Source organism: Linepithema humile, chromosome 5 (assembly GCF_040581485.1).
Source record: "Linepithema humile isolate Giens D197 chromosome 5, Lhum_UNIL_v1.0, whole genome shotgun sequence".
Lineage (NCBI taxonomy): Eukaryota > Metazoa > Arthropoda > Insecta > Hymenoptera > Formicidae > Linepithema > Linepithema humile.
Window position 1 is genome coordinate 3,480,244 of NC_090132.1, and position 14,303 is coordinate 3,494,546.

At 33.4% G+C, this 14,303-nt stretch overlaps 2 protein-coding genes across 8 annotated transcripts; both read right to left on the reverse strand.

Moving 5' to 3' along the window:
- Window positions 1–44: 44 nt before the first annotated feature.
- Window positions 45–3,601, reverse strand: LOC105675282 (glycerol kinase). The gene is made up of 10 exons (XM_067355872.1): window positions 3,456–3,601; window positions 3,029–3,227; window positions 2,436–2,694; window positions 1,899–2,122; window positions 1,623–1,829; window positions 1,257–1,367; window positions 878–1,131; window positions 557–762; window positions 295–426; window positions 45–192 (listed from the first exon to the last, which is right to left on the reverse strand). Exons 2-10 carry the CDS (start codon window positions 3,101–3,103, stop codon window positions 107–109), a joined length of 1,554 nt encoding a protein of 517 aa, XP_067211973.1. The 5' UTR covers window positions 3,104–3,227; window positions 3,456–3,601; the 3' UTR covers window positions 45–106.
- A 144-nt stretch (window positions 3,602–3,745) lies between these two features.
- On the reverse strand, window positions 3,746–12,825 carry Usp47 (ubiquitin specific protease 47). Of its 7 annotated transcripts, none has more exons than XM_067355864.1 (18): window positions 12,326–12,663; window positions 11,502–11,574; window positions 10,429–10,635; window positions 10,055–10,337; window positions 9,752–9,930; window positions 9,473–9,647; window positions 9,289–9,410; window positions 9,017–9,210; window positions 8,722–8,936; window positions 8,428–8,651; window positions 8,185–8,352; window positions 7,693–8,071; window positions 7,246–7,608; window positions 6,736–7,167; window positions 6,408–6,661; window positions 5,932–6,294; window positions 5,676–5,842; window positions 3,746–5,601 (listed from the first exon to the last, which is right to left on the reverse strand). In XM_067355864.1, the coding sequence occupies exons 3-18, from the start codon at window positions 10,630–10,632 to the stop codon at window positions 5,451–5,453; spliced, it is 3,873 nt and encodes a 1,290-aa protein (XP_067211965.1). In that variant the 5' UTR covers window positions 10,633–10,635; window positions 11,502–11,574; window positions 12,326–12,663; the 3' UTR covers window positions 3,746–5,450. The 7 variants fall into 7 exon arrangements, with proteins under 7 accessions (XP_067211965.1, XP_067211966.1, XP_067211964.1 ...); XM_067355865.1 differs by having other exon boundaries at window positions 10,100–10,337; window positions 12,322–12,663; XM_067355863.1 differs by having other exon boundaries at window positions 12,322–12,663.
- Window positions 12,826–14,303: the final 1,478 nt, after the last annotated feature.

Consider the following 14,303-nt stretch of genomic DNA (forward strand, 5'->3'; position numbering starts at 1 on the left):
AATGTAAAGATTTTACTTACTGGGTTTGTATAATAAATATAATATTTCTATTCTGCTAGTAGATATTAATTTTATTTTCAATATAAAAATGTATATACATGAGATTTTAATTATTCCCTAAATTGGTGGAGCAATCCCATTTCATAGATCTTTCAATAGCCATTTTCCACTTGGAATATTTGAGATCTCTTTCTAAAATAAAAATAAAACAGTTATATATTATTATTTTAGGCATTTTTATTTTTTGTCCCAAAATATTGATAATATGCAAACAAATGGAATAAGACTGCTTACCATCTTCATCAATCAGAGGTGAAAACTTGGTTATTTGAGATGCATCCACATCACTTATGTCGATTAAGCCTGCACCAATGCCAGCTAGAACAGCGGCACCCAGTGCTGTTGTCTCAACCATATTTGGTCTCACTATTCAACAGAATTATAAAATTACGAAGATTTATCTTCGAGGCAGAATAGTAAAGACAATCTATGCATGAAATTATATCATCGTCTATCTATATAATATTGATTTATCTATATAATATTGTTTATTTACCAACAGTTATGCCCGTCAAATCTGCTTGTGTTTGCATCAATAAATTGTTCACTGTCATACCTCCGTCAACCTGCAGAGTTGTTAATTTCGTTCCTGAATCTTTTACCATTGCCTCCAATATGTCTCTCGTTTGGAAGCAAACTGCTTCCAACGCTGCTCGTATAATATGATATTGTTGCGTGTCCTCGGTAATACCGCAAATTACTCTGATTTTATTAAATTATACAGTAAAAACGTAAAAATGCGTAAAAGTTCTTAATTGAAAAAAATCAACTTTTCTACATTAATGGAAAATAAAAAAATAAAAGATAGAAACAATACCCGCGCGCGTCCTGCTGCCAATAAGGCGCATACAATCCTGAAAAGGCCGGTACAAAATACACATCGCCAGAGCATCTCACACGTTCTGCCAAATCCTGCGTCTGTCCGATGTTAGTAAGAATTTGCATATTATCCCGCAGCCAGGATAAAGCAGCTCCGGCAACAGCGACGGATCCTTCTAACGCGTAAACGGCCGGGGATCGCGCGATCTTGTAAGCAACAGTAGTTATCAAGCCTTGCGTCGAATCGACCCTCTGTAAAGCAGTATTTCTATGCATATCTCTTAATAAGTTTTCAAGCATTTCTTTTTAATATGCCTAAAGAAAAAGAAGCATTTATTCTCTATTGTATATCATTCTACATACCATGTTGTACATACCATAGTTCCTGTATTGCAAAGCAAAAAGCATCCTGTGCCATACGTGGCCTTTGCTTGACCAGGTTTTAAACATAACTGACCGAGAAGAGCTCCTTGTTGATCACCCACGCACTACAGAGCAAGAAAATGCAAGAAATATATTGTTCCATTCAAGAAATCATAGTTGAGCAAGAAGTAATATTAAAAAAGTACATAATATTTTAAATTTAATTACAAATCACAATGTTGACACTTCAAAATAAAATTACTTATATTTAAGAAATTTTTTTCTATCACTCTTTACTAGAGTTAAAGAAATAAATTAAAAAATTACTTTAGCAATCAATAAGAAAATAATACATAAATACATTTTACTTCCATACTTACACCTGCTATGGGTACACCTGCAAGTACTTCAGGATTGGAAATATGTCCGTAAACTTCTGCGCTGGAACGTATTTCAGGAAGAATATGTTGCGGAATACCAAAAAAGCGGCACAATAAAGAATCCCATTTCAATGTATCAATATTCATTAGCATTGTGCGAGATGCATTTGACACATCCGTAATATGCAACTGGCCCTTGGTGAGATTCTAAACATAGACAATATTCAGAGACAATATGTAAAATGCTTTTTTATTTTAATTTTAATGCTTATTTACCCAAATGAGCCATGTGTCAACTGTTCCAAAGGCACACTTCTCTGCATCCATCGCTTGTTTCACACGAGGAACGTTGTCTATCAACCAACGTATCTTGAGAGCACTAAAATAGGGAGACATTGGTAAACCACATAAAGGTTTCAAATAATTCTTGTTTCTCGTTTTATTAGGAACACCATCCAACACATTTTCCATGGTTGTAGTTGTCCTCATATCATGCCATACTACAAAGTTAGAACATTTTATTCAACTATGAGACAAAATTCTTTGAATAAATGCCTTAAATCGTTAAACTGAATTTCTTCAATCACTTTATTCTGTTTACTTAAATTAACTTATTAAATTGTTACTGATATTTTATTTCTATATAATCTTTTATTCTAAATTACAACTACAAAATATATGTGAGAATTTTCTATTTTTTTAATCCTTTTTAATTTTTATGGCTATATAAATGTTAAACGTTTTTGTTCCGCCTTGATTTTCTCTGCATATTTACACATTACTTGATATCTTGTATAAATATCTGTTTCATACCAATTGCATTATGCAATGGCTCTCCAGTTTCTTTATCCCAAACCAGTGTCGTTTCCCTTTGATTGGTAATTCCAACAGCTTTGATATCCGCAATTGTTAAACCAATGTCCTTCAACTTTTTCACAGTCTCCTTTATACATTCTATTACGGCTTGTAATATCTCTTTTGGATCTTGCTCCACCCATCCTTCCTGAGGATATTTCTGCTTAATCTCGATTTGATGTGAAGCAACTACCTTTCTATGCAGTACATCAAACACCTAAACATCAGATATAACAATAAAAGTTGATTAGAAATTATGAGAATTTTACATCTGTTACAAATTTATTCAAACGACTCGTTATTTAAACGAATGATTATATAAGAATAGAATAAGTATAATTCCACAGTTTTTTGATTGACGTGTTAGATTTTTTATCCTAACCTTCAATAAAACTATTTTTAACGGTTTATTATTTTTTTCGTAGCATCGAGTGATGATTTTTATATAATTATATTTTTGCTATATTAAAATATATACATAGACAACATTTCTCATCAAAATCGATGAAAAAAATCTGTCATGTAAAATTTGAAATTATCGACTGTCTTACCAAAAATCTAGCACTGCTTGTTCCTTCATCAATAGCACCCACAAAAGGTCCAGTTCCTTTTACTTTCTCGAGCATGTTGCGTTTATTGTGGTTTATGAGTCAAAAGTAACTGAAAGTAACAAAGCCACGTTTGCTACCTTAAAAATGGCATACGTCTCAGTCTCAACTGATTCCAATAACATCTAACCTTTGTCCCATTCTGTTACACAATATGACACATGATAAGAAATTTTAAGGTATGTAAACACAACGTACAAGAAAGATACAAAATATATATTCAATAAACATTTACGTTATTTTTCAAAAATTAATCTTGCATGATAAATTAATCTAGCATAAATCTTTTCATCAAGAGATGTAGAGTTTCAATTAAATATATAAAATTATTGTTATTTTATGTATTGCATTAACGTAATCGCACACTTACCATAACAGCTTTAAGTTTGTAAGATATAGAATTCCTTGTTAAGGTCTTCGTAGCTTATAAGTATTATTGATAAAATACAAATTTATTGTATTTGTATGAAAATAATATATATGTATATATAATCTTTTATATGCTTCATCTCTCTCTTCTTCTTTTCCTCTTCTCTCCAGAATTCCTTATACATATTTTATATATGATTCATAATCGTGAGTATGAACTGGATAAGGATGAAAAATAAAGCAGATAATCATGCATATATCTAAATAAGAAAAAAGACAGACATTTCAATATTTCATTGTTGATAATTATAAATATAATTTGCTTCATAACTTCAGTGTATTATACAGAGAATAATCTTCCAATGCCAATGATTGGAGAGTTTCAAATTACAATCCGTATTTGTGTCAAGAGAGACGTACATTCCGCAATCTTACAATTAGTTTAACCACAAAAGGGAACAGATGTGGTTTCACTGCCTTCAATGTAATCTATTTTGTTAAAAGATAGTATCGTACTGATACTTTTTCTTCGTTCAGTGATTATAAAAACAATGATCAAACAACGTTTAAAGCCTAACTTCGGATGATAAATAAAATGTTAATAGGGGGTAACAAAATAAATAATGATGTAACAAATAGACACTATTAAGTTACCACTTGGTCCAGTTTATCAATCTTTCATCTTTACGAAGGAAAAGAACGTCAACAGAATGTCATATGAAAGCAGATTTTAAGCAGACAAACATTGGCAGATAAAGCAAAACATTTCACATGTTTTAAATTGAAAAAATACTTTTGCACATAATTTTTTGAAATCACGAGAGAATATTCGCGATATTCGCAATTGTTATTGCAAAAGTACATTGTGATGTGATATGTATATATGTATATCATAAAAGAACCAATAGTAAGTAAATTAATCTAACATTAATGTTTTCTGATTTTATAAATGAATATTAATTCTCATTGATAAACTCATTGATAACCTGTAAATATAATCTGTTTTTTTTCAGAATTTTTTAAGGATTTGTGTTCTTTTCGAATTTTTGCAGATTAAAAGTAGATATTTGTTAAATAATTGATCAAAAAATAATGAAAAATATATCTATTGTTAGAAAATTGATCACATCCAATGATTTGACATATGCTACCACACATCGCCAGATTAATGCTATAATATACATAATAACATTCAAAAATTGTAGTAAAATCTAGTAAAACATCAATAATAAATTTATAAATCGTATATGTAATACATCAGAAGAAGGCGAATTAATTGTTCTTGTGCCAGATAAATGATAACGAAAGTAGTGTCGGCAATTCTCTCTTTTATAGTGCTGTTCTTACAGTTTATCGAATGTATATAACACACACAAAGAACAGTGTCTAATATTTTAACAGGTATATAGAAATATAAAAAGTTTTCTCTATGATATAAAAAAGCAGTGCAGACTCACGAAAAAAATTATGTAAGAGAAACACAAGTTACATTGTTATGCAAAAAATTGAGAAACTGATAATCCACACAAATTTTTATCTGTATATCAAAAAAGTTTTTCATCATCACATCGACATTACTTTTTTCCTTTTAAATAATTAATCGTGTTGCTTAGTTGAATTCTATAGATGGAAAACTGATTCAACTGACCAGGTGATATATACATATTGGATATTTTACACATCATGTAAGTTCTAAAAATCTCGAAATCAGGTATGACAACTAGGATCCCGAATTATGCGTTACTATATAATAGTTCATGATTCCAAACAGTTTCCAAAATCCAATAGTTTCGAAAAAAAGCCGAAAACCTGTAGGAACGCTCAAACTGTGAAGTATCGAAGATTCACTGGAACACAAAACACTTGATATTTGATGGAATTTTGATTTCACAAACATCCAACACGCAAACATTTTATGTACAAATGTTTTGTGTTCGTACACCTGCTTGTTTAGCAACTGATTTGTAAGAGACGCGTGCTCTCTCCCTCTGGACGATCATTCGGTATCCAAATAAATTTTAAGTGCTCTCTCTCGACGTGGACTATAACTCGAAGTAGTAGAAAGCGGCGTTAAGCGTGAATTTTCCTTAAAAGCGATTTCCATTACCTCGTCAGCGTTTAATTGTTTTGGTTTTTCCCTATTATCTCTGAAAACAAAAAGATCCGAAAGTTTAGCAAGAATCAGAATTTAATAGTGTCGGAAAATATAATGATAATGTACCTATAGAAAAAGACGGCACCATCTTCGAAATTGAAAGATAAACTATCATGATGTTCGTTCCAATCAAGATCGGTTTGGATTCGTAGCACAGAACTGTCACATGGGAAACTACCTTTTCCTTTCGCTATATCTATATATTCTTCTGGAATATCTGATATTGAGGAAAGCTGGAAAAAGAAGAGCAACAATCATTTCTTTATATTTCTTCCGCTTTTATCTCCTTACGAATAAAAAAATTAATCTTGTAGCTACTCACTTTTTTCTTTAGTTCTTCGACGGTTCTATTATCCATGACAATTTCTTGGAATTGTGCTAGTTGCAATTTCGCTGGTAACCACCTTCTGACAAACAATACTATCTGATTGGTGTCTATGACTGTCTCTTTATCCGGAAGTTCTTGAACGATCATTTCGAATTGCGAATGAAATCGCAGATCTTCGAACTTTTGTTCGTTTAGGAATACTTTTGAGGCTGTTTTATAATACTTTTTCCTAAGTCGGCACTTTTCATACGGTATATCTATATCATACTTTTTCTTTATTTCTGCCAGTATCTCTTTCTTTGCATGTCCGACTGCCATATCTTTCGAGACAATCCATTCGCACAAAAATTTGTAAGGCTAATAAAATTTTAATCCATAATAAAAAATCTTGATAACACTATAACGTATATATAACGTATATAGCATATGAAACTTCCTATGTATGCGAAATATAAAAAGACAATACAAACCTCAGTGGAATCGATTAATAGTTGATATAACTTCACTTTGAACTCTCCGTTACGCAAGGCTCGTCCGAGTTTCACATTAAGTCTTTCACCGTCTTCGTACGCGTTAAGCTGCTCCGTCAAACAGCTGCACTCCGACTCGCCGGAATTCGACAGGCGAAAAACTTTGAAGTATTCCACAGGTACTCCCACAAGCGGCTCTAAATCCTTCTTCAAAGTGCTTAATCTCATTCTCTTATCTACTAATACTTTAAGTACTGCAACAAGAAAAAAAGAAACAAATTAATACACCGCCATCGACACTGGGGCGAGATTGAGCGTAGTAACATACGTTTTTGTTGAGTGCTATCTATATATGGCGTAGCTCTGAAGTAATAATCGGAGTCGTCGTCGTCCCAGTTTTCTATTTCAAACTGATTCGACATCCTGTATTTCCGACTCAACGAATGCGATTGAACGAAGACGCCTTCCGGCGCATCGCCGACCAACGTTTTATCACTATCGCTAAGACTACTGTCTTCGCTATTACTTTGTTCGGGAGTATTCCATTCCTCGTTGAGGAGTTCTCCCAACTGAGGACTTATGTTTCGTATGGTGGTGTCGTCGCTATTTCGCGCACCTTTCAGGGTTTCATTGTACTTCAGATTGACGTCCCAATGTGACTCATTAACGCCTAGTTTAGACGAACCATTACTGATTGGTAATGATTCCTTTTCCTCATATTTCTCATCCAGCAACGGGATATTCAATTCTTCCAACATTTCTGCAAACAGTTACATATTGGAATTTTTATATAAAAGACAAAAAAAACTTTGCTAATCCTTAAAAGATTATAAATTACCTTTGCTGGTGTCTGGCAATTGGACATGCAGCGAAATAACATGTCTAAAATTCTCTATGATTCTGTGCACTGTTGACTCTTGAAAAGACTTGTTATTATCTATGTCGTACATCGTTGATATAAATACTTTGTTTGCATTATAAAATCCTTCAGTCTGAAGATCGCTGTCTTCGTTTTCCACGGGTCTAGTCTCCGGAAACTTTAGTAATATTACTTTCATTTGCTTAGGATCCATATTAATAATTTTTCCTACGGTTTGTTTATACTCTTTAACACTTTGCGACAATGAACCCCGGATATCGATCGGACCGTCAATTACCTCCTCTCTGGTCACGTCTATGACAAACACCTTGGTTGCGACTCCTGCAATAATAATTACGATGTTTAGATCACGTCAGATTTTCACCGCATGTTGATTAATACGCATCCATCAAATTGTCTGCTCACCGCCTGGCAAATACGTCTCGAACTTCTGATCTTTCCGCCGAATTTCTAACAAAAAATCGAAGCGACGTGAAATACGCCATATATTCCCAACGGCTTCGTGCTCTCGATCATCGTAACTGCATTCTATTAAATCCGTATTATGCTCGTAACTAACTAAACGACACTGATCTAGACTCACTACATTTTCCAGATTGAATTTCCTATATGCTTTCTCCGTTGCTTCGAACCACGTAATGTCAGGCATAACATATAACTTGATGTTCATCAACTTTCCCTCCACCGGATGATGACAGTATACCTTTAATCTAGGTACAGACATTTGTTTCTCACGATTTTTTCTATCGTTTTCTTCACTTTCCTTCATTTTCTTCAGCAGCGTCTATAAATAAGATGACAAATGCCCTTGAATAGAGTATCTTGAGAAAAGAATTGACATTTTTCTTTTTTTAAATAAACTTATTGACAAAAAATTTATGGAGGATCGAATCATACCTGAATGTGTCGTGGAAAATCTTGAGCCTGCATTGGTAAAGTATTACGAGCGCGATCAATTTGCCTATACATGAGCATATACGCATTCGTGCTGCTACTATAGGCACCGCTATAATATGCCCTCGACGGTCCACCGCCGTACGTTTTTTGGATGTCATCGTGAGTTATCTGAAATCAAAGTGAGAAATTCATTGGTATGGACAGTAAATACTCGAAATGAAAGCCTTTGCAAACGTCGCATACCTGAGTTACACTTTGGTCGTTAAAACATAACCATTCTTGCGTCCGGAAATCTTTAATATAAGCATAATAATGACCACCGCTCGCACTACCGCTGTGAATCATGATTGAAAATAGTTCGTACATGTACGGGCCTTTTTCCAGCATGTAAGTGCCGCGGTTCTTTTCATTCTCGTGATTGTGCATGGTGCAGCTCGATGTCGACGGTCCATTACTCATATCAATACCTGAAGATAAATATATACGTTCTCTAATGGTTCTCAAAATTGTTTCGACAAATATATCTTAATATCATACCTTCATCATCGTCTTGGTCGTGATTCGCCGAATGATTGCTGTTTGACAGACTGTTATCACACGGCACGCAATCGTCATCTAAAGTTCCGCTATCTGTCGTCGAGCTATCATCACATTTAATACCTAAACCGATATCTTCCTCGCCACCCGGAGATTCTTGACTCGTTGTGGACGAGATAAAGGAATTTAAATTTAATATATCCGGAAACGTGACTCTATAATGCAAAATGAAAAGGTAGAATTTTAATTGTAGAATGACTTTCATGAAAAATACGATATCGTACAATTTACGTACTTATCGTTAAGCTTGATTCGATGAAAGGTCTTGTAGTCAAAGTCGAACCGTTTGAGATGTAGAGTTAACAGATATGGAAATTTTGTGAATTTTAATCCTTTATGAGCATCACACTTTTTGTTGCACTTCTCACAATGATACTGATTAGCTCCCTCCAATGTTTCATACTGAACGAACGCTCTAATTGCTTCTTCCTGCGAAGAAAAATATTTTCCTTGACACGTGTAGAAAAATACAAGTGATATTTCAAATTCCAGGTAATGATATCTTACCACACTGTTATACGCGACATGGCTGCCGAATGGTCTAACTGGTAATGGGATGTCGAGAAACGTATCTTCCCTTGATTTTTCTGTTCCACACTCAAGGCATTTGACGTAATCAATCATCTTTCCTAGCAACATAGAAAATAAATTACAAAAATTGTCTTGACTCACATACACTGACAATTTGTACCTTCATAAAGCCTGTTGATTAGGTCAGACTGTTCTGTATTTTTGAATTTCTGTTCTAATGCATCAAACATAACTCTACAAAGTTCCTGAATGTCATGCTGTTGCCATGCTTCAGTAGAATCCCATCCAAAGCTTTTAGTTAATGATGTAGTTTCGACCGCAGATTTCGTAGATGTCTGAAAAACATGATTATTTCAACATTAAAAACATGTAAACTTCATCTAAATAAAATGGTGAGTTTTTAACGCATCTATGAATATATCATGAACATGCACCATACCTGCAAATTGAGAAATAGTTTCTGCAATTGATATGGTATGCTTAGAGCTTCATCCTTTTCGGAGCCGTCTACGTATTCCCAATTGTACAACGCATTCCGAAATTCCGGCGTCATGTACAATGCTTGGAGAAGACTGTTCAAGTAACAAGTCATCGCTTGGTTGACTAAGCCAACGTAGCCTTAAAGAAATTATAAAACATTATCCACACGTTATCCACACGTACACTTTAAATCCTAACGCGAGAGCTCTGTTAATGTATGCAAATCTATATGAGAGCAATTCTCAAATTGTACATTGCATACTTGTCTCAGTTTTAATGAAACTTCGGAAGTTAACTTCTTCTCTACCATCTCTAACATCTTCTCTAACAATGTCCTCTTCCAATCCCCACGCATGCGGCGTCGCACTCGCTAGATTATACGTTGGCAAACCGTATTCCGCATTTTTCGGTGGTGTCGCATCGATAAACGGTTGGGTTGGATCAACAACAAACAGAGTATTCTTCTTTTCAGATACGCTAGGATCAACCGAGAAATCCACTCCAATCTCCTCCATTGTTTTGTCTTTCACGTCAGACAAATCAATCTAATGACACAAAGTGGAATCACATTAGAACATGCATTTACGATTATATACCTTCCATAATATTACATATTTGAACAATGTAATTAATAACCATTTTGCATGACGATGTGCATAGACGTAACCTAAAGCTATCCGGTTGCATGTGATAATGCTCTTCGATATGATTGTAAAGATCTTTCACGCGTGTTGATACATATAAGGAAAATTTATCGCTACATAGTTTACGATCAACCTCGAAAGGCATATTAAATTGAACCACACATACTTGGATCTTTTCACCGGCTCTGCAAACCATGATCTGTAAACAAAATACCGCATGCATAAATTTCATCGAATAAAATATTTATCACAAGAATCAAGAGCATCTATTCTTGTAAAAGCAAATTTTTAAGAAAAATTAATTAGTATAATCTGCTTTGATGTTTTTTTTTTAAATATTTTATAGGTATTGATTTGTGTCTCACTTTATTAAACTTTATACATATTATTAATAATTTAACAAGGACATAAATAAAAAAATGTAATGTAATAAAAAACAACTTTTCTTGTATTAATAGATATAGATATCAGAAATGTGATTATTAAAAGCTTATCAGATATTCTCTAGCAGACAAAAATTGGCATTGTGCCATACTGACGGCGGAAAATGAGCAAGTTCTACGCAACACAGCAGGATGCTGGTCTGCGTGGCATGACACAGTACGGAAAGCCTATAGAGCCTCCAGTTATATTTAGAATGTCTAAACCAAGCTTGTGAAATGGCTCTCTTTTCTGAGATCACTATCCCACTCCCTTTCCAACTCTGCTTTCCTATTTTATAATCCTGCTTTTTTTAACTCTGACAAAATATAATAAAGTGTGAAACAGTTGTGAGACGACTTCTTTATAAATCAATACTATTTATAGATCAGCTAAATTATTATAAATAAATATGATTCCAAATTTCTGTTTAGCTGTTATATATAAACATTAAGCAGATTTACTTCTATTTATTTGTATAAAATATAAATTACTTTTATCTATATTTATCATTATACATCAATAGCTTTTTGAAAACAAATATCTAATTATATAAGAATATAAAATGTATGTGAATTTCATGTGTATAAAATATATTTTATAAAAAATCATAAATTAAACAAATATTTTATTGTTAAAACTTACCTATATTTTTATTTGTACTGGCCTATTATCAATATATACTTTAGGAAGAGTAATCCTAATTAACTAACCTGACCTAAAAATGTATTAAGACTATAATTAATTCAAAGAATTTGTTACACAAATATATCATTAAACAAATATAAGTTAATTTAGTAAAAACACAATGTGTATATTTGTGTGATATTTACTTAATTTTGAAATATAACTGTTAAATAATGATAGATTCTATGTGGTATGTCTGTATCAAGGTAAGTCCGGTGGTATTTGATAAATGATAATGCAGCAATGCAGATAATAATACAACAGTTAAAAATCAATTAAGAAAAGTTTTTCAATGTATGGTTTTTATAAACTGAGATTATTTTGTATTCAACATTTAAGTTTATATTGCTGTAAGAGCTCTGGCGTAACACGTCACATTTCAAGGCACAGACAAGCGACAGAAAAACAATGTTTTGAACAAGCCGATGTCTCGATAGAAAAGGTCTTCCTCATCGAAAATCTCTCGCTCTACATAATTGCACCGCACTGCATCCAGGCATTACGTGCGCATTATGCGCGTTATGTAAATGTAAATATCTATTTGATCACGAGAAATTAACAACATAGTAGCGTTAAATTTGAGACGGTTCGACACTCAGAGGATCGGAATGCGCTGCCGTGCCAGGAGAAGCTTATTAGGCCGGAACTCTCCGATCGCCGTGCGTGCCGATCAGCTCGATCGGCTCTATCGGCGATCGTGGAATAATCTACGGGTTTGTGTCGCGCGCGTGAAATGGTCGCCGACGTCAGTGACGCGCGGACGTTAAACGGGCATTACCCACGGCTGTGCGAGCCTCACGGCGGTGTCGGCGAAATGGCTGAGTGTGGCCGGTCCGACGAACAAATATCCGCGATGACAGACTCGATCGCGCGTCTCTCTCACTCGTGTGTGCGCCCGGCGTGTTTCCACGATAAGAATCCGCAAGTCCACTCGGCGTGCCGCTCCCAAAGACAAATCCGCCGGAGCCGACTCACGGTTCACAACCGACTCCGATTCAGGAACTGACCTCTTACCCGAAATCACTGACACATGTGCAACACACTCACTTTACGCCATGTTTCTCTGCACGGCGCATCTCCTGCTTTCCGGGTCTGCTCGGTGCTGCACCCTCCGGTCGCTTTTCGGAGATCACGCGCGTAACGGGATCGTGCCTTGTCAATGTGTCTTGTCGTCTCTAGGAAACTTTCTCTCTTTCTTCCTCTCTCGTTTATATATCTCTATGTTGTATAAGGTGTTCGGCGGTACTGAGCAAAGTTTATTCACGAGTGACGCATAATAATTTCAAATCTGCATTCCGCATACAATTCATATAATATTCGATACATATTTTTAATAAATATTCATTTAAAATTGCATTTTTTATTTTAAATATCATTTCTCACATGATAAATAAGTACAAATATTCTTACCGAATGCGTTGTTCGGTATTCTTCTACTTGTTTCCGTATGAGGATTCCTAGATGACACTATATAAGCATCACGAGATTTTTTTGTGATATTGTTCTATTGAATATTTATGCACCATGACTGTTGGTTTAAAAAATACGCGGAAAATTAAAATTTTAAAAACATTTTTTAAAACAGGATTCCGCAGGAAGATCAAGACTAATTTTCCCGATTTTGGAAAAAAGATTTTGGACCATGGAGTTGAAATCGTAAATTCTGAGAAGTCAAAGATAGAAAAAAGTTAATAAATTTTTGTAAACATATTTATTTCTTACATGTGTCATAAATTTTATTCTTTTTTTATATGTAAACATATGCAGAAACATTATAATTTCTAATTTTTTATTTTGTACTTTAGAAGCAGGTGTGATAAGGCTTGCAATATAAAAATTTAAATGTATATAGATTACAAATAATATGCATTACAAAGTTTTATCAATTTTTATAAACAATGTTACGTAATATATGTAATTTATGTAATTTTTGTTATGATATTTTGTTATATATTACTTTCTCGGGTTTCACAATTGCATAATTATAAATTTTTGATCGTAATTGCACAATTAAATATTTGTAAAATTATAAATTTATCAAGAGACACGGTAGTGTCTCACGCCAAGTTCACGCGCAGTGCGCAATCTCTTTTTATAATTACATCACTGTTTTTTGTCACAACAAGATTGACCTCAGTATAACGTTGATATTGAAAAAATATTCGCATGATGTATATTTGTACATTCTTCAATCTGTATAAAAATTATAAAAACTTTTAAGACAAATTTTTATATGCAATTTAAACTTTTGAATCTGTCATTATGATCACTGTCATTAAATGCTTTGTAACAATTTAATTATTCATCTCTCATCGAGTTTGAATAGTGTAGTTTATCTCATTTCCACATTTCAGAACGCATAAATTCGGACGTAACATCTTATTCATTATGCCAATAAATTATTAGAGAATTATAAGTAACAAAAAAAGTGTGTAAGAATTTTGTTGCAGCATAAAATCTTCCTTTCAAAATTAACAAAAATTTAAATATTTAAATTTAAAAAAATAAAAGTGAAGAAATGATAGTTATTTTAAATTAAAATTTATTGGGAATGAAACAAAAAAAATCTATATAAAATTTTAATCCGTAATTAACAAAATTATGCTAAAATCTTCATAGCATCTTGATAAAAATAGTCTTTATGAAGTATCTTAATAAAATTGGTCCTCATAGAAATTAGTTTTAAACTTTTTAGTTTAATTGATAATGGAATGTCGGAAAGATATTTATGACAGTGGAATGATAGAAGGATGTTTATGA